Below are 26,780 nucleotides of genomic sequence, written 5' to 3'. Positions count from 1 at the left end.
AGATTGTGATTTTAGGGGTGTTTGTGTTTTCCAAATCTTTAAACTCATACATCTGGATTCCTTTTTGAATAGCCCCTGTGGCCATTTGCCGATTGAAAAATCGATTAACTTGATTAGCGGTGGTGGCTTTGCAATATTGATGCATACAATCAAAAGTTCAAAAATTAAGTTAAAGATTATACGTCTATTTATTGCAAAAGTACCGCTAAAATAATCGTATTTAAATAAAGCCTAAATCGTGATTTAATGGATGTTTGCATTCTCTAAATCTAAGAATTGATTTAACTCTATTAAAAGGTCTCAACCGCAATGTGTTGGGGTGTTTGGGTTTTCCAAATCTTTAAATTTAATTCCGTGAAAGTGCTTATTTATCCACCGGGCAGATGTAAATAACCTTTGCTAAATAGGATAATCTCGATGTTGGTATCATCTTGAAAAAAAAGGCTTTGTTTATTTTTAATTGTCTCGGTTTCAGTTCCTTCACAACTCAACAGAACACCAAATGCGGAAACCAGTTCATATATTATAATTGCCGGGTGAATGCATATGGTTTCCAACTTTGGTAGGCCTCTAGCTAATCTCTGCATCCTATACGACTTATTTTAATCGTATATGATTATGTCTAGCAGAATATATGCACCTTCATTTTAAGTGGAAACTATCCATGCACAACCTTCCTATATTGCTGGTTTGGTTATATTTATACCAGTTCTGATAGCGATTGTATGAATGAAGATTATGTTAAGGTACAGTGTAAGTGCGTACGATTTCATCTTCAATAATTACGAACAAACTGAATGTTATGCCTTTCCTCCTCTTAAAAAAAACCAGAAGTAATATGTCATAAAATATATCAACCATAAGCCGTTTCGGGGAAAACTTTCCTAGATTGGTTTGTATCCACAGATGCACATTAGGGTGCTTCATTCTGAAAAAAGTGATGAATTTCTGATGGGCCACCCTCCAGTTCGATTCATAGCCCCAAAATATGAACCTGTGCAAAAATTGGTAAAGATTGATGAAGGTTTAGAGGTCGCGCCAATGATTTGAAATTTGTATGGGAATTACTATGGAAGAATTTAAAAAATCGCTTATATCGCTATAACTTTGCTTCTACTTGTCCAAATGTCGAAAAAAATTAGTATGTTATTGCTATGGCAATAAACAAAAAGCCTACAGTTGCTACGCTCATATAAACTTCAAATGGTTTGTACCAAGTCAGTTTCTTATAAAATGAGTTTAAACTTTCGGAGGCTAATCAGGACCCGATTTGAAACCGTTTGAACACTGTGGAGCGAAAATTTGAAATTTTGCATCAGTCTAATGCACATACTGATAAACTGGATCCTCCATTTATGAACCAAAACGGAGGTTCGTAAATCGAATTAGTGCGTAAAAAAACCTCGTTACATATTTGGGATTTACTTCGTAAAAAGAGGTTTTTGAAAATATTGTCAAATACCCCACAATATGGGTATTTTTGGAATCGGAGTGACGAGTAGGGACTGGAAATCGATGTTTGACACCATTTTGAAATTCAAGGTACACGGTAACAGTCAAGTACCCTATTGTGAGCAGGGTTGCTTCCACTCACTTGCTATAAAAAAATATTTTTCGGAATTATGCAATCATTAGATGTTTTAATGATATGTTGTACTAGTAAGTAACAAGAAGAGGGTGTAAAATATGTGTTTGACTCATAAAATCTGTCAATTTCGCTTTCAGAGCGTCACAATCAGCGATCTTATGATTCGTGAGCGTTCACTCAGAGTGAGCGCTCACGAGTCGTAAAATCGCTGATTGTGACGCACTGAAAGGAATATTGACAGATTTTATGTGTCAAACACATACTTCAGGACCTCTTCTTGTAACTGACAAGTACTAATTAGCATTATACTATTTCATGATTTCATAATTCCCAAAAATATTTTTTTATAGCAAGTGAGTGGAAGTAACCCTGATTGTGAGTAAAGGTTAACCCATTTTTGATAAAGGTGGTTTTACTCATTAATGAGTAAATTATTTTAACAACAATGAGTTTCTGCTAACAGTAGCTAACAGTTACTACTTAATTGGCAAAATGAATTACTCATTAATTAGTGGTGCCGCTTTTATTGACAATTGGTTCACTTTTAATCATAAATGGATGTTTGATTCTTACCGTGCACATGACAGTATACGCTAGTGTGTGTAATATTATGTTATCAGTGTAGTGTTCGTGAGATCCTGCTTGGAGAGCTCAATATTCCAGTTTCCCAAAATCACAAAAAAAACTCGTTATTTGGAATTTACTTTGTAAAAAGAAAACCCGTTATTTGGGATTTACTCGTAAAAAAACCTCGTTATTTGGGATTTACTTCGTGAAACGAGGGACGTAAATTGAATACGTAATCGTATAAATGCGTTTTTCTCCGTAACTTCTTCTAGGGTTTTTACACTCCTTTTGCGACTGTTTTTCAGGCTCTCAAATTAGTGTACTAGCTGCACTTTCACAGTTACTAATGGAAAGCTTTTTTTTCTCTTCTTATTTACAAAAATTGAAGATTTCTCCCAACGCTTCCAAAACTCAATAATTCCACATATGCCTAGAGCTTCCTTTTTGAAACCTAGTAGTAGTCACATAGTCACTATGAACGGAGTTCCAATTTCCTGGTCAAACCAAGTGAAATATCTTGGATTAATCTTGACCAAAAATTAACTTTTAAAGATCATATTGAGGGCATTCAAGCTAAATGTAAAAAATATATAAAATTTTTGTATCCTCTTATAAACAGGAAATCCAAACTTTGCCTAACGAATAAACTTCTAATATTTAAACAAGTTTTTAGACCGGCCATGCTTTACGCTGTGCCAATATGGTCTAGTTGTTGCACTACAAGGAAAAAAACACTTCAAAGGATTCAGAACAAAGTTCTGAAGATGATTTTGAAGTTGCCTCCCTGGTACAGTACTAGCGAAGTACATATAATTTCGAATGTAGAGACTTTAAAACAAATGTCCAACAAAATAATTAATAATTTCAGGCTAAAATCGTTGCAATCCTCAATTGCAACGATTAATTTCCTTTATACTTAGATAAGATTTAGTTTTTTGATTTAAGTTTTAAGATTTCAATTGTTATACTGACATGCAGGTTTAAAAAAACCTGTTTATAATACTGAATTGCCAAGGCAGGAACAATGATATATATCATAACAATTAAGGCTGGTAAGTAACTGTAGTAACTTGAGCATCTAGGTTAAATGAAATGTAATTTATTTTGAATGTGAAACAAATAAAGAGTTAAAAAAATGGAAAGCTTTCTATGCCAACCAATGCATGAAAATGTATATTGTGAGTCAAGCACTATGATACTCTGTGTCCCGGAAAGTAAAAAATCACTTTCTTTCTTAACATGAACCCATCACTTCAATTCAGCGTATGGTTAACCAGCCAAGCGATTCCTCGTGGACGTGCAGACAATTTCTCGGCTTCCATCACAATGGAGCGAGTGTCACGTTAACTCATCCCCCAAGTGACCTGCATTCGGACGCGGCTAACGCTGGTATTGCCTATTACTTAGAAAATCTGAGTTCACCACTTGTTACACATCGAGGAAGAGTTCAAGCATTAACCTAATCATTTTCCAGGATGCTTTCTCGTACTGGCTGAGATTTTATTATATTACATTAGATTATATTGAGGAAGCATCATATAATGGTTATGTGTGTATTATAACAGCTGATCCGACAATAATGGAATGTAAACCGCAATCTTTCTCATGCTAATGTCTGACGTTCAACTTTGAAATGAACTTCAAAACTTCAATTCCGGAATGAACTCCAAAGTTTCTTGAATCCAGTACATATAACTTGTAGAGTAGGCTATACGTTCTTTTTTATGGTTTGTTCCAATTATAGCCTACCCACTTCAAACATATCTAAACGAATGGAATTACATACATAGGAACAGAAGCTTTTCAGTTTTTTGAAGTAATTTAGACGCCTTCCGAAGCTCAGCATGTTTTATAGAAGTACACTTATATTCGTCTCTAAACTGGCCGTCAGATGAGGGCTTAAAATGAGATAACCAGGGATGCCAGATGATTTCTTTAAAAGCCTGCGATGAGAATTTAAAATGTCGGTAGAATTGTGTGTTACCAAAATTAGCTGGTATTGGCATGAGACCTATTTATCCCAAGTATCAAAAATTTTTTTTTCTGTGTCTACGCTCTTGAAAAAATGTCTACATTTGTATCACAGGATTGATTTAGAATTTTCCTGGACTTTCCGCTGAATCAGAATTTACTCAGAGCAGTCTTGAAAACTGTCACTGTAGAATTCACGAAATGACTGATCATAAAGACAATTAACGCCGTCTTCAACCAGAGGTTGTACAGACTGAATACTTAACACTAGACAATGGACAACACACAACACCCAGTAGACCAGTAGGGAAATTTCCGGGTTGCGAAAAGTTCCACCGGCTGGAGCGGGAATCGAACCCTCACTTCGTGGCACTCACAATACGCCTGAACGACGGGTGACGCCGCTAACCGCACGACCACGAAGCCCAACATAGTCACCTTTTTTATTTTATCACTCTCGAATCGGACGCTCACTTAAGCAACGTACCAGTTGCTTTTGACAGTTGACAATGAAAGTTGGACACTCACCGCTCCACTCAATCAATCGTGCTGTTTACACGCTTCTTCATAGTGAGTGTCATCTCAGTAGCAAAGTTTCTATCAATCAGTATTGTTGACATTGAGATGCTCAGGCATCATAATTATCCCTATCCATTATCCATTATTCAATCTATCATTGTATATTATCCCTATCCCTATCCGAATAATTTTGAAGCCTGGTTCGTTTTTGTGTCAATAAATCTCCTCGTGGTGTGCCCTGGAAACCTTAATTATCGAACCCAAGGAAGACATATTGCGGCTAAACGAACTACAGCAGAGTAAGGACGCTGGAGCTCCATCCAGCTCGTCCCAGGAGGTCGATAAGCCCTGCACAAACCCTCGTTGTGCAGAGGCAGGAGTGACACCGGGTTCTTAGAGTGCTTAGCACACGCAGCTGGTAAGCGGTCACATCTGTCCTGTGCTGCCCTGGACAGTTGGCTGGCTATCACGTCTGCTCTAGAACTCAGGCGAACAACTAACAGCGATCAACAAGAGGAAGGCCCTGCACAGCTGCTCACTGTGCAGTAGCGAGTGTCACGTCCGACACAACACCTAGTGATGTGCCATAGCGCAATCGGCCCCCTCCCATGACGTAATGCCTTCGGGCGGTTCCGGGGGGCAAGGGCCTAGAGCACAGGGTAAGGTTTAGTGGGTCGGGAGCGCTACTTCTCCCATCCCCACACCCTGAGTTATCTTCTCAGGTGTCTGGGAACAGATTCCCCCCGCTGCATAAAAAAAAAAGTGTAGTACATGTCAGGTTTGGACAAACAATTCATAATTAATTTCACACTGGCGCTGCCTGGTGAATGAATTTTGAACCAAACTCTTTACCTTAGGTTAGGTCTTGTCCATCTGAACCACTTTGCCGAAGACGGAAACCTTATATCTAGTCCATATTTTAAGTTAGGGCAAACAATGCAAAGTTAACGTCACACTATCACCACCTGGTGAATGAATTCTGAACTAAACTCTTTACTTCGGGATAGGTCTTAGTCATCTGAACAAATTTGCTCAAGACTGCAACAATTCATTTAAGCAGGAGCTGTAGATAGCGTTATGAAATGTTTATTTAAGAACGTAATTTGATCATTTTCATTTTAGCGCCATCTAGGGAGTAAATTACATCATAAACTAACTATAGTTTTGAAGACCTTGTATTTCTGAACTTATTTGCAGACGGATGCAACATCCTAGATGGATGGGATCTTGTGATATAAACATCTCTAACATCAACTTATTCCACTTCATGCCTATGTTTTTACAATAACCCCTCCCCCGAGAGATCCGCCCAAAAAAAATTCTGATAAATTTAACTGTAAGTACATTAGATTTACTTTGCATAAAATTTTAAATTTAAAAAATCCATTCAACCTTCGCTGAAATATGAGAATTTGAATTTGGGGTAGTTTTTTTTGGCACAGACGAAGGGTTATAAGATCTTCCCAAAAATCTAAATTAACTCAAACTTGGTCCTTGGAGCCCAATGCTCAGTGGGCAAAAATGGACAAAACCACGACTAAATTGAATATATCGGCTGCCAAATGCTTTCAGTCAACATGTTATACATATTGTCTAAGGAAAAACTCTGCTGAATCGATTAGTCTCATTGGCCGGAAACTTTTGCGTACCGTGATAGAGGGCCGGGATCAACCCGAGTTCCCGGTAAAATTGGAAATGCCACTATCTATCGACATAATTTCACACTTTACTTAACGTATATTACTGGAAATTGATACTTCTAAGTATATATGGTGTAAAGACATCATAAACGCCTTCAGGAAAACTCTACTGGCCTACAGGAGGATCCGGAAAGACCGATAAAGTGGCTACATTATAAAAAATGTCCTAGAACTTTGTGATTTTTCTATGTAGCCGTATACCGTATATACTTAGTACTATCAATTTCCAGTAATATACGTTAAGTAAAGTGTAAAAATGTCGATAGTGGCATTTCCTACTTTAACGGGAACTCGGGTTGATCCCAACCCTCTATCTCAGCACGCAAAAGTCTCCGGCCAATGAGACCACCTCCAATCGATTCAGCAGAGTTTTTCCTTAGGGATTATGTATAACATGTTGACTGAAACCGTTTGGCCGTCGAGATATTCAATTTAGTCGTGGTTTTGTAAATTTTTGCCCAGTGTGCAATGCCATTCTAAACAGCAGTGGAGAAAAGGAGGTTGTAACGTTGACCCACCCTTATCGGTATGAATCCGACCTCCAAAAAATGTGTTAACAATTCGTTAACCGCCCCTCCATACATGTTATGGGTGGTACCGTCCACCCACCACTAATTCTCGGCTGTCCTTCAACCAACTGAGCTGAGATTTTCTGAGGGTAGGGGAAATGGATTTAATGTCGACCTCTATACCCCTAATTTAGGCCCATACATAAATTCAGCAATCGACTAAATTTTCAATAGTGACCAAAAATATGCATTAGTACCGTCCCAATGACGCGTTCATCTAGATAAAATTGATCAATAGCAGATTCATAGGCCAACATTAGAGCCATTTCCCCTATCTAGTTTATTGTTGACATTAAGCACATACAAAACATCAACATTATAGGTTGAACGACAGCCGAGAAATAGCGATGGGTGGACGGTACCACCCACCGCATATATAGCGGAGTTGCTGTAAATGCTTCGTACTGTACTTCAACCAGCCAACTGCATTTGAGAAAGCTCACTTCTTCAAAACAGAGCTCCTTCCATCAAACCCCTCTTATGCATCAACAGAACCATAGCCCTATTTGATATGCAATGCATCCCATTCCGGCTCAGTTGCAGTAGCCTATCCGATACATTGCCTACCACCGCCGCCACAGTCAACTCACATTCATCCAAATTCATCGAAATCCAAAAGAAGAACCATTCCGAAACCAGGGTGCACTGCAGCTGGTTCTACGTTCAATCGGTAAATATGCCACGAGCAGAAAATCCCGCATCCTTCCCATTCGGTGCATTGTTTCACTTTGCCAGGATCGGGCAAATACGCAAAACCCAGCTCGGTCCAAGTTTTACAAAACTATTCAATCATTTTGAAAAATTAATCAAGAATTCTATTTTCTTTCAATTAAAAAATGTTTTCCGATACGCAAACCGTTGACCGTTGCTGGTCCCGGCCAGCCGGTCTGAATACATACCTACGTCGTGGTGGCGTACATACGACAAGAGCCCAGCGAATCTCTTCAGGATATGGGCGGACAAACGAACCAGCGAACGAACAAACGAGAAGGAGAATATTTATTTTCAACGCTACCGCCTTTGGCCAACTGTAGTGCGTGGATCGACTCATGATGGTGAAGCCGTTCGGAACTCCTTTCCTTTTCACAGATGCGCTACTGCACGGATGCAACGCACGTTTGGACTCGGATACTGGACCGAGTCCGTTTCGAATCTGGGTGGCTACAGTGTGGATCTCCAAGGCAGTGTCACTTTGGTGGGCCAGCTCTGGGGTGACCAAACAAATGCCACTAGAATTGTTAGCAAAATTCAAAATCAGGTAACCCTATCGACGAAAAAGAAGTGCAAACCCCATTCACGGATGCACCCGTTGCATCTTCGTGTGTCTAGCTCTAGATTGGCCCGATAGATGGATGGATGGATGGATGACTGTACACAGACACTGCTCTACGGCGGTTGGTGGAGGTTGATGTCGATACCATTCTCGGTGCACGTTCCGTTTTGAAGCACTACCATTCTGGTGCACTGGTCACTGTTCTCAAACTGCGAACCGCAAACTTTCGAACTCGGACGCCTCTCGGATCGAAGGCCTCCTCTGGAGACGAAGGGTTGAACCCCACCCAACAACGAAGTCTCCACAGCTCTCGCGTGTAGAATATCGCGCAGCACAGCGAAGCTAGGCAGGACGAGATCCGGAAAGGCTTTGATTTTTGGAAGAGAAAATTGAAACTTCGTCTAAATTAAAAGGGTTTTGAACAGGAAACGCACAACCGCACACTCGGAAATAGCTCTCTGTATGTATGCGATATACTCTATTGCATCGCGCGTGCATCGGAAGAGTGAGATCTGAGCTCTTGTTTCGAATGCAGCGGGATTCTTTGATTTGCGAAAGACGTATGTGTACTATCGATGTGGAATGTTTGCCTTGTTTAGTTACGCTGAATTCTACATTCTTGTGCGCGTGTTTTTGCTGGATGCAACTCAGATTGGTTCAGGGGTGAGTTTGAACGATGAGCGATTTGTGCTTTCTCGCTTTCTGTACATATTTTTCTGAGTGGTTTTCAGACTGGACGTCCTGGAAATTATCCACAAATTCTTCACTGCCTTTCCTGGAAATCCCATCAACAAAAGCATGATGTTTCCCACTTGAAAGAATATTCAAACTACCCAAATTAACAAAAATTTCACCATGAATTGATCTGTTGAGTGCTTTTTTGAATATTACATTTCGGCATTTTATTCGTCCGTTGCTGCTCTTCGGCATCGCTGCAGTACTCAATTTGTCCATTGCATCCTATTCACCACCACCAACAGCAGAAGCGCATCCCGATTTGAAAGGCAACTTCAAATTGGGATAAAAAGTACCTGTCCCCTACCCGGCCTTCGATCAACCATGGTCGAGTTATATATCCGTAAGTGATTTTCACTATTCACGTGCATTCACTTGGATAAAGGCCTGGCACTACTTTTTTGCGCATTCATTTTTCAACAACCCGTTGCAGCGGTTGGGGCGGGTAATATATGAAACATGTACACTTTTACCTTTCCTCCCACCTTCACTGCAACCGCTTCACCCGCATTCTAGACGATGATGGCAACGACGACGACGGCGACGACGGCGAACCAACAGCCTACCAACCAACATGCATCGATGAAAACTAGGTTTCAGGCAAAATTTACTTCATATTTTTTAATTGAATCGGACGAATCTGGAAAGAAGCGCTGACGCGGGAAAAGAGCTAGCAGAGGACCCCCCCCCCCCTTTCCCACCACTTCTAACAAACAACATACAGGTAGGTACAACATAGCCGTATCTGCGCCTGCATCACCGCTCTGTGTGTTCCATGGATGCTGGCACGACCGAGTACTGAATAATCCTGCTGCTATGTTGTAATCGTATTTTATTCATAGTTCCACCTTTTCTGAATAAAAAATACTTTTTTCTCTAGACCAACCCAAACTTTGTTACAAAATGTAGGCTTGGATGTGAAAATATACAGTTGCAATCTCGGTGCGAGAGTGATCAATATTTAAAACAGGTTAGTGGCCGTTTGAAATGTGCAACAAAATAACAGAACAAGAAAGGGAACGGATAGGTACTTACATCGTCTCCTTCGTTGGTCGAATCCAGGAAGTTCATCTTCGAGTCTGTATCTTCCGGTTGGAAGGTGGACTGAAATACCAACTGCGGCGCAGGAGGTGGATGCTGAGGTGGGGCAACCATCGTTGTCGGTTGGCTGATTGCGGGTGGAATGTACGGCGGCTGTTCTAGTGGAATTGCGATGAAGTTTCCTTCTGCGGGTGCGTCAATGGACGTAGACTTCCGTTTACGAGGATTCTTCGATGTTGACTCTACCGTAGCTGGAACCTCCTCTTCCTTGGGCCACTCAACGGGAACCTCCAATGTTTCAAGGGTCTGCTTTCGAGCAAAGTCCCGCTCCTTGGATGATCGCCTTTTGACGATATCGTTGCTATGGCTGTTGAAACTCTGCTGAATATTCTCGACGATCGACGCCGTGTAAACCGTGAACTGCTCAACGTTGCTAGCTTCGCGAGTTACGCGAACTGGTTCCGATTCGACGTCCTCGTGTGACACATCGGTCAATCCTCGGATTTGAAACATTTGTGCCAGATTCAGCAGCGGTCGGATCTGTTCCTGAGCTACATTGATCTCACCGCGATACATAAAATCCACCAACGCTTTGAGCTCTTCCCACTTGACATCATTAATGATAACGACCGGATGTTTACAGGGAGTCTCCTGAAATATGGTTTGGAAGTAGGGACTGCTGGCAGCCAGAACCATCTTGTGAGCTTTGATCGGACGACCTTCGCCAATTAGGGTCACATCGACGAAGGACTCGGCTTGGAGTAGCTGATCGAAGACCGTAGACAGATTCGAATGGTAGTTGTTCCAGCGTAGACAGAACTGCTGCTCTTGGGTTGGGTTGGGCTGAATCGTCGAGTTGCTGCTGTGGTTCATGGTGAAGTTATTCGTTGTGGTAAACGCCAATGGCTGTAGGTCGTTCAGAGGCATCTTGACATCTGAGATGCCGACGGTTTCTGAAATTGAAAACCAAAGTGATACAATTCAATTGGTGTGTTTAGAAGAGTTTTAAATAATGCTGAAGTAATTTGCAGGAGTTCCAAGAGGTAAGATTGCACGATCTCAATGCTTTCGATGTGATTTCACATACAGCTGTTGTACCACGCGATCACGTATAGTCGAAAGAAGATTCGGTGTGCTTTGTTCATTGTCAACAGATCGGTCGTCTTCGCCGTTCAAAACATAAATTTGATGATGGATGTTGAAGTGTAGAAAGCACTGGATTTCCACAATGGAAGCGCGAGGCTTATTTGTGGGCAGTTTGCCAATAGGGGTGTTATTATCGGTAATACCGATAAAGTAAGACAGAGGAAATTTGGTAGGTTTTTTTTTCAAGTATATTTTTAATATTTTTACAACATTTTGTAAATGTTTTTCAAATGAGGGGGTTAGAAGGAAAGGGGTGTAAGTGACTTTGATCGATTCTCTTCATCGACTTTCTCTTTTGATAGCTACAGCTTTATAAGCCCCTCAAATATAACCTGTGTTAAACAAGTACAGAGGATCCTACAGTCAAGTAATTATTAATATGTTCAACGGAAATTATTGCATTTGCACCTTTTTTTGTCTTGTGACTGAACATCAGTTTTTTTATTTGGGGTTACTCGATGAATGTAGAAAAACATGTGCGAATCTCAAACAATTTAATTCAAGAAATATAAAACCTTGTATGAGTATATAATCAGAAACATTCTAAGCAATATAAAGCCAAAATTGAATTGAGGTATATCGGCAATGCATTTAATAAGTGTGAGCCTTTTCAATCAGGCGAGAAACAAAAAAAAATAATTTTTTTCAGATATTTGGAAAATATGTAAAACATACTAAATACAAACTCTGTACGTTATCAAAGATAATACCATGATCTCCAAGAAGTTGAGTAGGAGATCGGTTGGCTGAAAAACAACAAAGCAACTGGTGTAGATCAACTACCAAGTGAGCTATTAAAATACGGTGGCGAAGCACAGGTTAGAGCGCTGCACTGGGTAATTGCCAAGATTTGGGAGGAGAAGATATTACCGGAGGAGTGGATGGAAGGTGTCGTATGCTTAATCTTCAAAAAGGGTGACAAGTTGTATTTATGCAACTATGTGGAGCGGCGCCTATAAGATACTCTCCCAAAGTTTATGCCGCCGCCTGTCACCATTTGGAGGCGTTTTTCGAGTATCGGGGACACTCTCGAGTCCCTTTGAATCTCGAAGGGGGTTACGGCAAGGTGATGGACTTTTGTGTCTGCTATTCAACATCGCGTTAGTAGGTGCGATAAGAAGAGCTGGAATAGATACGAGTGGCTTCTTAGCTTCACCGATAACATCGACATCATGGCACGGAACTTTGAGACGATGGTCAAAACGTGCATTAGACTTAAGACTGAAGCTAGGCGAATTAGACTTGCCATCAACGCATCGAAGGCAAAATACATGAGAGGAAGAGGTTCTAGTGAAGACACCCACCCCGAGTTCAGATTGACGGTGACGAAATCGAGGTTATCGACGAGCTCGTGTATTTGGGCTCACTGGTGACCGCTAAACATGATACCAGTAGAAAAAAATTAAGACGCATTATGGCAGAAAATCGTGCCTACTTTGGACTCCGGAGGACGCTCCGGTCGAATAAAATTTGCCACCGCACAAAGTTGACCAGGCATGGAAAATCATTTGCATTCATTTCGTGCATTCATTTACATTCATTTACCTGTAACTTTTTTCTTCAACAGCATTCCGCAAAATGATGTATAGAGCTTTTTGGTATCCTGAGGTTTTGTTATTAACTACAACTTTTGTTAACAAGTTAAATCCGCATCTCTTATGCATGACAAAGCAGAGCGAACAGAAGCCACTACTGTTTTCAATGAATGTATTTTACATTTACTGAAAAACAGTAACAAGTTCTGCCCGCTCTAGTTCGTGATGCATAAGAGATACAGATTTGAGTTATGAGCAAAACTTGTAGTTAATAACAAAACCTAAAAAAGCTCTATACATCATTTTGCGTAATGCTGTTGATGAAAAAAGTTAGAGGCAAATGAATGTAAATGAATGTATGAAATGAATGCAAATGATTTTCCATGCCTGAAGTTGACTATCTACGAGACGCAGATTAGACCGGCCACGAGACCTGGACTATGCTCGTGGAGGCCCAAAGGGAAGGTGTTGCCTACCATATACGGTGAATGACGGAACGTGGAGGAGGCGAATGAACTACGAATTGCACCAGCTGCTGGGAGAACCATCCATCGTCCACACTGAAAACATTGGGCGACTACGGTGGGCTGGGCACGTCGTAAGAATGCCGAACGAAAACCGAATGCCGAACCCTGTGAAAATGGTTCTCCAAAGCAACCCAACAGAAACAAGAAGAAGAGGCGTACAGCGAGCAAGGTGGATCGACCAAGTAGAAGGCGACCTGCGGACCCATTGGTAAAGTACCCTAAGCTACAAAATGGAACCAATGTTTGCAATTCGGAGATAATTCTAAGAGTAAATTTAACCATTATGTTCTAATATAAAAGTTAGCCGCATTATCGAAGATACCCCGTTTTATGGTACCAAAAATCGGTAATACCGGACCTTTACTTTTATTGTTGGGTCGATTGGAGCTTGGACAGCTAAAATGGTGAAGCTAAACCCCTTCAGTAAAAGTGTCGACGACTTTCACCAAACGAGCTGTAGCTTTGTTACAGAAATCTCTTCTTTGAATCCACAAAATCCGTGCCAGGATACCAAATCAGCGCCATAATATTGAATATACCACTCTAATATTTACACAAAATTAGGACTACACTCAAATATATTAAAAATAACATTAGACTTTAATTATATCGAACTTCTAATACTTTCTAAATAGTGGTGCTTCACTACTTCTGATGAAGTTGGAGTATGGGGGAGGGCTTTCAATATATGTATATTTTTAAATTGATGTAATTATTCATAATCATAATATCCAAAAAGAGGGATTCAGGGAGTATGCTACGCCCAATACATTAGCTTAATAAATTTGTAGATTTTTTTTTTCAAATTTCGGAAGTTCAAGAATCTGGAATCATTTTATAATTTTGGGTAGGGGAAATGTATGTAATGTCAGCCTTAGTGTCCCTAATTTTGGCCCATACATAAATTCAGCAATCGAATAAATTGTCAATGGCACCCAAAATATCCATAAGTACCGTCCCAATAACGCGTTCATCTAGATACAATTGATAAATAGCCGATTTGTAGCGATGGGCCCAATCTTGGATCCATAGGCCAACATTAGAGCCATTTCCCCTTCTTTCTAGAATTTATTTTTTTTTTATGTGCGTAAACTCCAAAAGTCTCCGATATTTTAAGTATCATAGAATTTTTTCAAAGTCTGTTAACGCTACTGGGATAAAAAACGCTTGACGCTTGAAATTTCATTAATTGAGATCCGATGCAATTGTTTTAAGATTTCATTAATATGAAAATCTTCAATCAAGACTGTGATATTTAATGTAAATTTCAAAATCATGAGTCATATTCCTCAGATCCTGGAAAAATAAAATTTTAAAGGGCTGAAGAATATTTTCAATTCCTGGACCTTTAAAAAAATAATCCAAGCTTGAAGAAATTTTCAAGATTCAGGAGTGAAGATACAGATTTCGGATCATGAAATATTTTGCAAGATCCCAGATTTGAAAACGAATATTACGGTGAAATAATGGTTCTTAGAAAGTTTTCAAGGTTCATGGGCTGGAATAAAATATTAATGATTCTGGAATTTCGTAGAATTCCTCTCGAATTTTGAGGCGAACTTAAAGGGCATTCTAAGGAGTAATCTAAGAGAGCTCTGACTGGAATAGCATTTAAGTCTTGAGGAGAACATCAAGCAAAATCTATGAAATGCTTTCAAGGTAATTCTGATAACCTTTTTATTACTAGTAAATGCTCAGGAGGTTTGCAAGGAAGTTCTGAGAAGAATTCATTGGTAGGTCGGAGAAGAATTCAAGAAGAATTTAATTCTAAGTAGAATTTCAGTACAATTATTAAGCAAATGTGAGAATAATTCCGCATTCCAATCGAATTCTAAGAAGAAATTCTACGGGAGATGGATGCCAGTGAAGAGGAGAAAACTTAATGAATGCCTAAGAACATTGGCTAGGAATTATGAAGAGGGAGTTTGGGTATAATTAAAGCTGGAGAATTATGAGGAGAATTCAATGAAAGTTGTGAGGATACATCCAAATCTAAATTCAAGGTGTATTCCAATGGAATTCTGAGAAGATTTCCAAGGGAATTCCATGCAATTTTCCAATGCAATTTCTATGAGAATTTCATAGAAACTAAAAACGGAATTCCATGCGAGTTCTGAAGAATATTTTGAAGAATTACTGAGCAGAGTTGTGACCTATCGCAATCGCGATCGTGAAACAGCTGATGCTAGTAACGCATGGTACATTCCTATCAATGTGCTTGTCGAAGCATTCTCAATGACCATCCATCAAGTTGACGAAAGAAGTAAAAAGCAACTGGTGAATGTCATCTTCGGTGGTGATCCATCACCGATATAGTCATTCCCGACTATCACGACACTCATCAGTGCTCGTTTTGAATCTGTTGCTACTTTGCTTACTTATGGGAGTGGGGACAAAAGCTTCCGTTTAATTTTGCCAGCTTTGTTTGTAACTCACACAGTCGCGCGGGCCGAGGCGAACTTGGAATGCGTAGGCATTGTTTTCATTGTCTTTTGTCGTTTCACTTTTTCTCATCATCGTACTGCAGAATTCTTTACTGTTTTCGTTGTGCAGCGAGTGATACGTTTTGCCTGTGAGCAGCGACCATTACTGGTGATTGTAGTTTGTCATGGCTCTACGGTTGATGAGTTGACGAGTGTCGAGTGTCATGATATTTTGCATCACTGTTGCTGATCAGATTTCAAAAGCAATTTAACGAATAATTCCTTAAAAATTTTGTAGAAATACTAATACCGAGGAGAATTTTAAATTAATTATGCTACAATTATTAGAAATTCGAAGTTAATTGCAAAGCAAATTTCAATAGATGATTTCTAAATTATTTTGAAGAAAATGATGCATACATAACCATAGAGCGTCTTAGTCCCATGTTGGATTTCAAAGATTATTTTAAAAAAAATTTCAAACAAATCCCAAATAAATCCTGTGAACGATTCCAAGATAAATCTGACTTGGAACAAAATTAAGATTGTGAGACTTCAGACAAGATTTAACAGTCAAAAATTGGGCGATTCAAATACAGCGTATTTATTTTAATCGTGCATTTGAACAACTTGAACTGTCCTCATTTTGCATGTCTGTGCGAATGAAATGTTGCCTCTATTTTGTGTTTGCCATTTTCCATTCAGATGTCAAAATGCCGTCGAAGCAAGAGGAACAGCGTATCAAAATGTTGCTCGCGCATAAGCAAAATCCAAATAATTCCCACGCAGATTGATTACGTCATAATCGATAATGAAACATACGTCAAGGTGAACTTCAAAAAGGAATTATTCAAGATAAGTTCAAGCAGAAAAAGTTGTCAAAGTTCCCGAAAAAATACTTGGTTTGACCGGCGATTTCCATCTGTGGACTGAAAAGTAAAATTTTCAAGGCAACTGGCATTGTCAACCAAGATATTTATGTAAAAGAATGTTTGCAAAAACGCTTGTTGCCTTTTTGAAGAAACAGTTATTCCATGCTGTTTTTATAGACCTCGCTTCCTGCCAACAACGTGCAAATCGTACCCAAGGATAAAAACCCTCAAAACTCGCCGGAGCTACACCCGATTGCAACATATTAGGGAATCGTTAAGCGGCACCACATGAAAACTCAGAAAACGGTTGGAAATGAGTAACAGTTCAAAGAAAATTGACGTTCAGCATCAAATCAGATGCTAGAGGCAAGATAGCTACTAATCATGAGCAATTTCTGAGTTGCTTTTGATACACCACGAGTAGCTCACATTGCTCAGTGAGAAAGATCACTGTCATTTGCTTTCTCACTTTTCGCATCACAGCAACATATGAAGGCGCACCTTCATGCGAAGTCGAAAAGCTGCTGTCAATGTTTACAGAACTCAATAATTCAGCGAAACTCGGAGACACTTAAATTGATTGATTTGATATCACCTCTGTATCACCTCTGCTTAATAATCTTCGTTCAACCATAACCAACTGTGAACTTGAACGGAACCTATTGCTGCGTAGTTGCCTTACACTTACCAAGGGCGAATGCTTGTCCGGCTTGATATGTTGGAAACATTTGATCTGCCTGACCAAATACTCAAAATCCGGCAAATTACGTACCCCGCACGTACTACAATACTCGTTGAAGCAATCCTGTTCCCATGGCTTGGCAAACTACCGCTGGATGAAACTGCGAACCGAGCTCTGAATTACCACTGTGCCGCTCTAGTGACAGTGGACATCCATCCTTCCTCTTTTGGTGCTTCCGATGTGCCTTCCGGATGATCGTGATCAGGGAATCAAGAAAATGCTATCTTCCGATGCTTACCGACGATAAAAATACTAGTTAACGGAATCATGATCAGTGTACAGTAAGATCATGGATTATCATTTGTGTTACACATCATGATCAGCAACAAAAACGATAATCTACTGATATGATAACAATCACTTTGTAATGTATATCAAAATCTAGGAACTTGCTGTCTTCGGAAAAGTTGTTCTAGAGGTCAAATACCCTGCAATACGGATATTTTTGGAATCGGGATGACACATATATTTTGAAAATCAATGTAGGTCGCCATTTTGAAATCCGTCATCTCGGCCGTTGGTTTCGGAAAAAAAAACTGTCAAATACCCTGCAATATGGGTATTTCTGGAACTGGAATAATGTATAGATGTCGAAAATCGATGTCAACCGCCATTTTGGAATCCAATTTGGTGGCCTTTGGATTTAGATAGAACTGACAAATAAACTATTCAACATGGCGGCCGACATCAATTTTTGACATCTACACGTCATCCCGTTTTCTAAAATGCCCACATTGTAGCGAAAAGTTGTTTCTAAAATCAATAGCCGCCATCTTGGATTCCCAAATAGCGGCAGATATTAATTTTCTACATCTGCATACTATCCCTGTTCCGAAAATACCCACATTTCAGGGTAATCTTGGATTTCCAAATGATGGCGGACATCAATTTTCGACAGTTTTTCTTAAATCGATGGCCACCATCTTGGATTTCATAATGGCGGCAAACATCGATTTTCGATCTCTATTCGTCATCCTCATTCCGAAAATTCACATATTATAGGGTATTTGATTAGCCTTGTCTTAAATGGGGAATTTTCAGTGACGACAGCTGATGATGATGATCTGAGATTATCGCTATTGCATATGATCATGATGTGTTACGCAAATGATAATCGCATTATCGTTTCCAGAACTGTCCATTGTGATTTATGGATTTGTACTAACCATGAGTGTAACCAAAATGAGAATGCCATTATCTTTATCTGAATCGTTCATTTTGATTCCCTGATCGTGATACGGTCCCAATTCTGCGATACACCACCGTGATTTTGCTACGGCCGTCGACAGCAGTCTCCTGTAAAGTAGAACATCACTACATACGTGTGTTTTTCTGTTTCTCGTTGGCTAAGTCCATAGCGGCAGCGCTGACGATATAGAGTGATTGGTAGTGATCTTGTAAACTTAATCACGTTTCATGACGATCCTGTGCCGGAAACATTGGTAGCGGTTACTTCAACGTCCTCCTCCTCTTCGGCTTGGGAAACGACGGGAAAACGCTGTGATGAAATCTTCACGCTGTAGCTAACTTGCATGGTGCTAACGAGAAGGGGATCGGAGTTAGTTATTACCATTTTCAATGGGACTGCTGTTACGACTACTGGATGATCCTTTTGAAGTGACAACTGAGACTGGCTGCTGAGGAGGAAGATCAGCTGCTGAAGGCTAACTGGAACTGTAAGTTCTTGCTGGTAGTAAGCAGGTACCGGTACAGGTACAGGTTCTTCCATAATATTCAAGCTATTCGAAAGCCTCAGGATACACTTGGGCTTACTTTGTTTACAAACAAAACCGACGTCTAATATGAGAAGCATATTTTTAAAGGGAAAAAACGGAGCAAGCAGAGAAAAAAATCGATGAACGTCGATTTAATATTGAGGTACATTAAGTTACTCGTGAGTTACTCGCTGCAGAAAAGCAACTCAGGGTAAACCTGTCCCACCCCTTGATAAGATGGATTCAACAGCGGTACAAAATCTGATGGAAGGTTCGAAACGCAAGGCCCGACAGTTCCCATTTGGAAAATCGAAAGCCAAAGTTTGATCATTTATACAATCTTGTATAAATGCACTGTACACCTAATCATGTTTGATCAATTTGTGACCGTCCCACCCTTTATTGAAAATGTGGAACTTTTAAACATTGCTAATTTTAAATAAATCAAATGTCTAAGCCTTCTTAGCATTTTAGGGATCTTGCATTCTTAAAATCTTGAAGATACTGAGCTCAAATAACTTTTTGAAACGCTAAGGTACTGAGATTTTTTGAGATCTGGGATTTAAAACCGATTTCCGAAATTTCTAAATTTGAAAACATTTAAAATTTCAGACTTGAAGAACTTTTATTAAAGGTTTCATGATCAAGAAATGATTTTTCATAGCAGATTTCCCTTCCAATGTGATCCCTTTTTTTAAGATGTTGCCCCCTCTATTTTGATATCTAGTGACACTCATAATAAGATTTGTTTAGAATATGCTTAAAATATGAATAAAAAATCTACTTCAATCTCCAAGTGTATTAATATGTCCTAAAACGTCTTCACAAAACATGAAATGTCTTTAAAATGTCTGCGGAACACAAAAGTCTTCACAGGATTTAAAATGTCTTCAAAATGAAGGCATGTCTTCAAATCTGGCATCCCTGATTCAGAGCTGTGTGAAATCAATGACATTTATATAAGGTCTGGGCCAATATGTAGCTTGCTGGTATTAGAAGCAAAAATGTTGTAAACATTGCTGAACATCTGAGAACAGATAGAAATACGTAACTGCCAACAGCTGTTTCGTGTAAAAAGATAAACATTGCAATAAAATACGAACACCACTAAACAATTGCACATTTCACTAACACCAATAACCCCTTTGGCCCAGACCTTATATAAACGTCATTGGTGTTTAATGGGGCCTATTTTTGATGATCGAGTTCCACATATAGTTATGCGCAGAGCAACAATAAAATAATAACTCTTTTGTATTTCCAACCTATTTCCGAACTTGGTGAAATTTTAGCAATATTTGCATTTTTGGCAAGCAAATGAATAGGTTCATTTCGTTTCTCATACATTTTCCCATACACAAATTAAAATTCTACCGCAAAACCAAGTAATAATCAAATTCGTTCAAATTTGGGAACGTTTCTGAAGACCTTAATATACATCCGAATCAGGGTTCTGCATTTTCGAAACAAAGAAAAGAAAATGAACTCTCCACAGAATCGCTTCATTTCAAGCAATATTATTTTCGTGTTAGTCATTGTGTTTCTTGTTATCGAGTCACGAGGAACATTCCTCATGTCAAATATGACTTGACCATAGCTTGTCTCGTTCGTCAAGTTCATCATTTCATTTCGTTTGAAGCAGAAACTTGTTTCAATTGACGTAATGAATGACTCGAAAGCTGCTTCCTTCATTTATTCCACTTTCACTTCAATCCGGGGCTCATTCAACTTGACACGCGACGCGTAGTAAGGCATATACATTACCTCTATCCATTATCCATTATTCAATGTATCATTGGATGTTATCCTTATTCTTATCTCGATAATTTTAAAACGGATAATATCCAAGTTAGATCTATCCGGATCGAATCGGTTTTAAAATTATCCAGGTAGAAGAAGGGGATTGGGATAATATCCAGTATTTTTTACGAGGGCGACTCAGCGTAGTGGTCACCACGCCAAAGTCACGAGTTCAAATCTCACCCCGGACAAGTCACGAATGACCCCGGAGTGTTAAAATACAAAAAAAAGGAGATGCCGAAAATAAATATTCGACACCATTTTGGAATCCAATGTGGTGGCCATCAGAGTCAAATACTCTACAATATGTGTATTTTCTGAACGGAAACGATGCGTAGATGCCAAAAATCGATATCCGAAACCATTTTGGAATTCAATGTGGTGGCCATCAGGGTTCAGGAAAAGTGTCAAATACCCAAGATCTGGATATTTTCGGAACGGAGATGAGGCATAGATGCTGAAAATCGATAGTCGACGCCATTTGTAGGGTATTTGACACTGCTTCTAAAATCAGAAGCCACCATCTTGAATTTCAAGATGGCGTTGGACTTCGATTTCCAGACTCTAGATGTCACTCCGATTCCAAAAATTCCCACACTGATCGGTATTTGACAGTATTTCACACATTTTCTAAGCCACAGCCATCATCTTAGATTTTAAAATGGTTTCGGACATCGGTTTCTGGCCTCTATCCGTTACTGGGATTTTGAAAATATCCATATTGATGGGTATTTGACAGTATTTCACGCTTTTATTCCTGTTAAAAAAAAACACATATTTTAGGGTATTTGACAGTTTTCTGAAATCGGATGCCACCATCTTGGTTTTCAAAATTGCGTCGGATATTGATTTCCGATCTATAGACGTCACCCCAATTCCAAAAATACCGATATTGATGGGTATTCGACAATATTTCGCACTTCTCTTAAAACCGGAAGCCGCAATCTTAGATTTAAAAGGGCGTTTCATATCGATTTTCTATGTCTACACGTTATCCAGATTGCAGAAATAAATGATGGATCGGCGTCAGTATTTCCCACTTTTTCTGAAATCGGAAGCCTCGCTTCAATGCGAAAGTAAGTTCATTTGACAATGAAAGACGAAATTAACACGAGTCAAGCCAAAACAAACAGCATGAAAACTGATCGAAAGTGGTTCTGTTGATGTTTAAGTGGATCTGCGCGAAGAGAGGACAGAATGACTTTCAATTCAAAGTAATGGTTGACAGCTTCGTCGTCACTTGACGATTTTCGATTGAAAGTGACTTTGTTGGGTCCTGATCCGAAGAGCAATGGCGCACAAGGGGTTGTGATCCACAATGCAAACTTGACCCACCCTGTTTAAATCAAATGGGCGATATTCGTTTGGCTACACTTTTCTACAGTTAGTTTGGCTACTTCAGACAGACATTGGTCTGTATATATTATACAGTGTCTATAATTTTGACCTGGGTGATGCGGAAACTGGCACCAAAATCGAACCATTCAAACCAAAATTTTGTAATTGCCTTTTAATAATTTACACATAAATTCATAAACTTGAAAGGTATTTATCTAAACTCTTTTATCTAAAAATGACGCATTTTTATTATCCCTTCTCTTTCAAGAATTTATGGATGTAAATAAACAATCCAATTTAAGATCTGTTAAAACAACATTCGCTACTTTTGGTTGGAACAACACGTATACAACCTTAAAGGAAACATTTGAATCCAACTAAAAACACCACATCAAAATAAACAAACCCATAACTCGAACAAAGCTGAAGCAAAACCTTACATTTTACCCAAGGGCACCCCCGGAAACCAACGTCCTTCATCGACGAAAAACGAAACGAAACAAGGCCTCCTCTCTCTCTCTCGTTCTCAAGTCCCAGTCAGCCCCGTAATTGGATTTCAATGAAAAATTGCAGTTTAATATTATTACTGGTTGTTGTCGATAGAATATTCAAAAGTCCTGTGTCCATCCGTTTCCTTTCGCGGCGTAGTCAACCGTAGTCACCATTCCCGTAGTTTTAGGGATGTTTATTGAATTTCGACCGTGTGCGACCGATGTGCAATTTCCTTCGCTTTTGTCTCCAAACGACGACGAAGTTATGGACATCATCGTCGTCGTCGTCGTCGCCCGAATCACACGATTCGACACATGCAGTAAGAATACGTATTCCAATTGGTCCTGAAAATTGTAAATTTTCCATTCCAAATGGAAGAAATTGCTGGTCAGTGCGCTTTCGTTCGATTGCCGGAAGAGAGCTTCGTCGTCGTCGTCGTCATCACCGGGTATCCTAGCTGTTGAAGCATACCGGGGCACTGGTGATGGTGACTGAACGAATCCGGTTCCTTTTTACACCACTACCTTATAGGTGGGAGAGGTGGAGGAACACGAGACGGTCGTCAGTGAGAGAAAAAAAAGCTTCGTTTGACTAATTTGTTTCGTGAAATGCGCGCACGTTTCACAAATGGACGAAGAGTTTGGGGTTCAGTGCGGGGTTTCGGTTTCGGGGGGGTTGGAGCTAAATAAATTATAAGCTATACAACGGTCGAATTTTTTTGCCTTTCTCGAGTCACACACCCTGTAGGTAGGTGGAGAAAGCAGTGAGTAGGAATGCGATTTTGTATGCATGTGTCCAGAAAAGTGTGAGAGTGTGTTTGTGTGCGAGGCTATTTGTGGTAATACTCTGAGCTGCCGCGTCGAACGGGAACGGGGAAAACAAGGATGGCGAACTAAATTTTTTAAACTTGCATACACTTATTGCTGAATTTTTAAAATTTAATTTTCATATTGACGTAATTTTATCTCGCTTGTATTTATTCCCGCTGGCGGTCTGTCTTTTGCCGGTGCTCGTTTTGCATTTCGAAGCCGAAAGAGATTTTTTTTAGTTTCTCTTATGAATGTAGTTAGCTTGAGTTGGACAGTCGCTGGTATATTTATTAGATGAATTCCGTTTGATAAAACCATTTCTTTTGACATTTTTTTTTGCTTAGCACTATGAAGCTTATGTAAACTAGTAGAGCGGAAGCTTTTCGACCTATTTTTCTAAACATTACACTTAGTGCTTAGTAATTGAGTATAAGGCCTTAGTATCTTTAAATAAACGATATATTTGAATGTTTTGATGTGGAGAACCTTATCAAAATATTTTTTTTTAGATTTCAAACCGCCATATTGCCTCACTCTGACTTGGCTGAGGAGGGAACCATTTTCAATTCTTCGCAGAAAGTTGCAAATCAGCTTGCTTAAATTAAGGAGTGGTGAAAAAAAAGGAAATTTCAACTGCTCCTGGTTTCCACATAACTGACTATAACCAAAATTTTATATCTCTCCCGGGGACATCCAAAACCCCTGACGTCCTATTTTTAAGAACAGAAGCCCTTTCTTTATCTGGGTTGCTCTCATTTGATGACATTGTGGACGGTATCCTCAAGTACCTCGATATTTCAGATCCTCATTGTTCCGCAAATACTTCCTACTGTAAAGGCACTCTTGAATCAATTTACATTGAAGTGGCCCCTCATTGCAGCAATCATTTCCTCATTTCCTTCGATTGATAATTTTCCAAACGAGGCCAGGGATTTAATCACTCTTCTACGGTGGAATTGTTGAAGTCTGATTCCTAAATTGGAATCCTTTAAGTTTTTAGTTCACAACAATGATTGTGATGCATTTGCTCTTTGTGAAACTTGGCTCTCTTCAGATATCGATCTTCCTTTATATGATTTTAATATTATTCGACTGGATCATGAGGATTCGCGTGGAGGAGGGGTAATGTTGGGGATCAAAAAGTTCCATTCCTTCTATAGAGTGAATCTTCCACAATTTCCAGGTATTAAAGTAGTCGCATGTCATCCTATTATTAAAGGCAACAGCCTTTGTATTGCTTCTGTTTATATTTCTTCCTGAGTTTCAATTAATCAAAAACAACTTTCAGATATCTGTTCAGTTCTTTCTAATCCACGGTTGATTACGGGTGATTTTAATTCCCACGGTACCGGCTGGGGGAACTGTATGATGTCAACCGTTCTACTCTTAACAATGGAAAAGTAACACGTTTGGCTGTTCCATCCTTGAATGGAAAGAGATTAGACCTCACACTTTGCTCTAATTCATTATCGTTGGATTGCACGTGGAATGTAATCTAAGATCCCCACGGTAGTGATCATTTACCGATCAAAGGTTCAGTTGCTAGTGGGTTCGATCCATCGGAACTCGTTAACGTCGCGTACGATCGTACCCTAATATTTATTGGACAACGTTCAAGACTGTGATCGATGAAGCCCTAACGTCGGTAGAAGGGCTTCCACCGTTGGAGGAATATAATTTCCTCTCCAATCTGATGTTGGACAGCACGTTTCAAGGACAAACTCGGCCAGTTCCAGGAGCGTCTTTCCGTAGGAAACCTAATTGCCCATAATGGAACCCGCAATGCACTGAGGTTTATCGTAAAAAGTCCGACGCATTTAAGCTTTTCCGGAAACGAGCATTTCGATGCGCACTCGGCTCTTGAACGCGAACTCAAGAGGCTCATCAAAGCCTAGGCGCAATTTGTGGACGGATCATCGTGCGAGACGTCGATGCAAGATGCGTTACTGATCTTCAAACAACGAGAGTGAGGAGTACTCGGATCGGTGGATTCTCACGATCGCGCGAAAAGCGTGTTCTGATTCCGTACTGGCGCAGATGATTCCTCGCAAAACCTTGTTGAAGAACCTCCCAGACGCCACTAAGAGGCGCATGTTGAACTTGTTTTGTCTGTTCCTGGAGCTCAATACTGTTCCGGATGATTGGAGACAAGTGAGAGTTATAGCCATTAAAAAGCCTGGAAAACCCGTGTGAGATCATAACTCGTATTGTCCCATCGCGATGTGAACGAACGACTATCTCGCGATGCTTTCCACAGAAGTTCAGTTGGCTTTTGCTAAAAAAAAACAAATGGCTTCTGTGTTCTTGGATATCAAGGGGGCTTTTGATTCAGTTTCAGTTGAAGTCCTTTCAGACAAACTCCACGCATGTGGCCTTTCTCCATTAAGGGGTTACGCCTACCTGTAAGACCGAAAAAAAGCGAAAGTTTGGATTTTTTTTTCTCGAAAACGACGCAACATATCGAAAATCGGTTTTTTGCCGTTTATTTAACATACATTAAATGGTACATTTATCAGTCGATGCTGTAAAAACGAGGTCCTAGTGGGCTCTCCGTGGACGATGTTCTAAAAAACGCTTTTTGCGGTGCCAACTGCGGTTTGTGATGTAATCATCTGAAATAATAAAAAAAAAACCATGCCAAATCGTTAAGCATGTGTTAAACTAGTCCTTGATCGTTCGGTTTTTTTTTTTACTTTTTTTTTTTGACAAAATGGCGGCCTTGCAAAGTTGAAGTGCCGATGTTTGATCCTTAAAATTTGTCTTTGATCGGCTGTAAAAAATCGAAATTAAATGATAGACGAAATCCGAACGATCGTGGACTGCACAAAATAGTACTGAACAGAAATCAAAACGAATCGGGCGAATCGAATGTATACATTTCGAGAAATTTTTGGCACCGGTTTTGAAAATATGATTCCGAGATAATCACGTTTAAAGTTTCAAGTTGGGTTTAGTCCACTATAAGTGAATATTTTTGTACGTCGCATAACTTTGACAATTTTCATCGGATCAACTTGATCTTATGAGGAAATATTTTTGACTTTATATACTTTCGATTAGGACAGTAAAAAAAAATCGATTTTTTGAAAGTTTGGTGGTAGGCGTAACCCCTTAATCAATAACTTTTTGTACAATTTGCTGTAAAAAAATCATATGAGCTTTTCCCATGGAAACCCTACAGCTTTTCGATTTAGCTACATGGGCCTCCCTTAGGGCTCATTTTCAAGCCCCATTTTGTTTAATGTCAGATGCGTCAGATAAATTGATATTTGTCTTAGTGACAACTGCACGTTGAGACAGCTTTCAGATGAAAACGCTCGTCGTTTTTTCTAGGAACACAAACGAAGCTTCAACTTTTGGGTAAACCGATCACTAATTATATGTCCTTCAAATATCTTGGGGTCTGGATCAATTTCAA

General features: G+C 39.6%; 1 protein-coding gene across 1 annotated transcript in view; it reads right to left on the bottom strand.

The window, feature by feature from the left end:
* The window catches only part of LOC135713049 (zinc finger and BTB domain-containing protein 9-like), a 100,906-nt gene that overhangs the window by 8,646 nt on the left and 65,480 nt on the right, over window positions 1-26,780 (bottom strand). The window contains exon 2 of the mRNA XM_065236133.1: window positions 9,958-10,916. Coding sequence (XP_065092205.1) covers window positions 9,958-10,890 — 933 coding nt within the window. The 5' untranslated portion in view covers window positions 10,891-10,916. The remainder of the gene's footprint in view (window positions 1-9,957; window positions 10,917-26,780) is intronic.

Source organism: Ochlerotatus camptorhynchus, unplaced genomic scaffold, assembly GCF_037179485.1.
Source record: "Ochlerotatus camptorhynchus isolate MF236.1 unplaced genomic scaffold, CSIRO-AGI_Acam_v1.1 ptg000530l, whole genome shotgun sequence".
NCBI classification, from domain to species: domain Eukaryota; kingdom Metazoa; phylum Arthropoda; class Insecta; order Diptera; family Culicidae; genus Ochlerotatus; species Ochlerotatus camptorhynchus.
The sequence above is the reverse complement of the archived record's forward strand: the minus strand, read 5'-3'. Positions and strand labels throughout refer to the sequence as shown.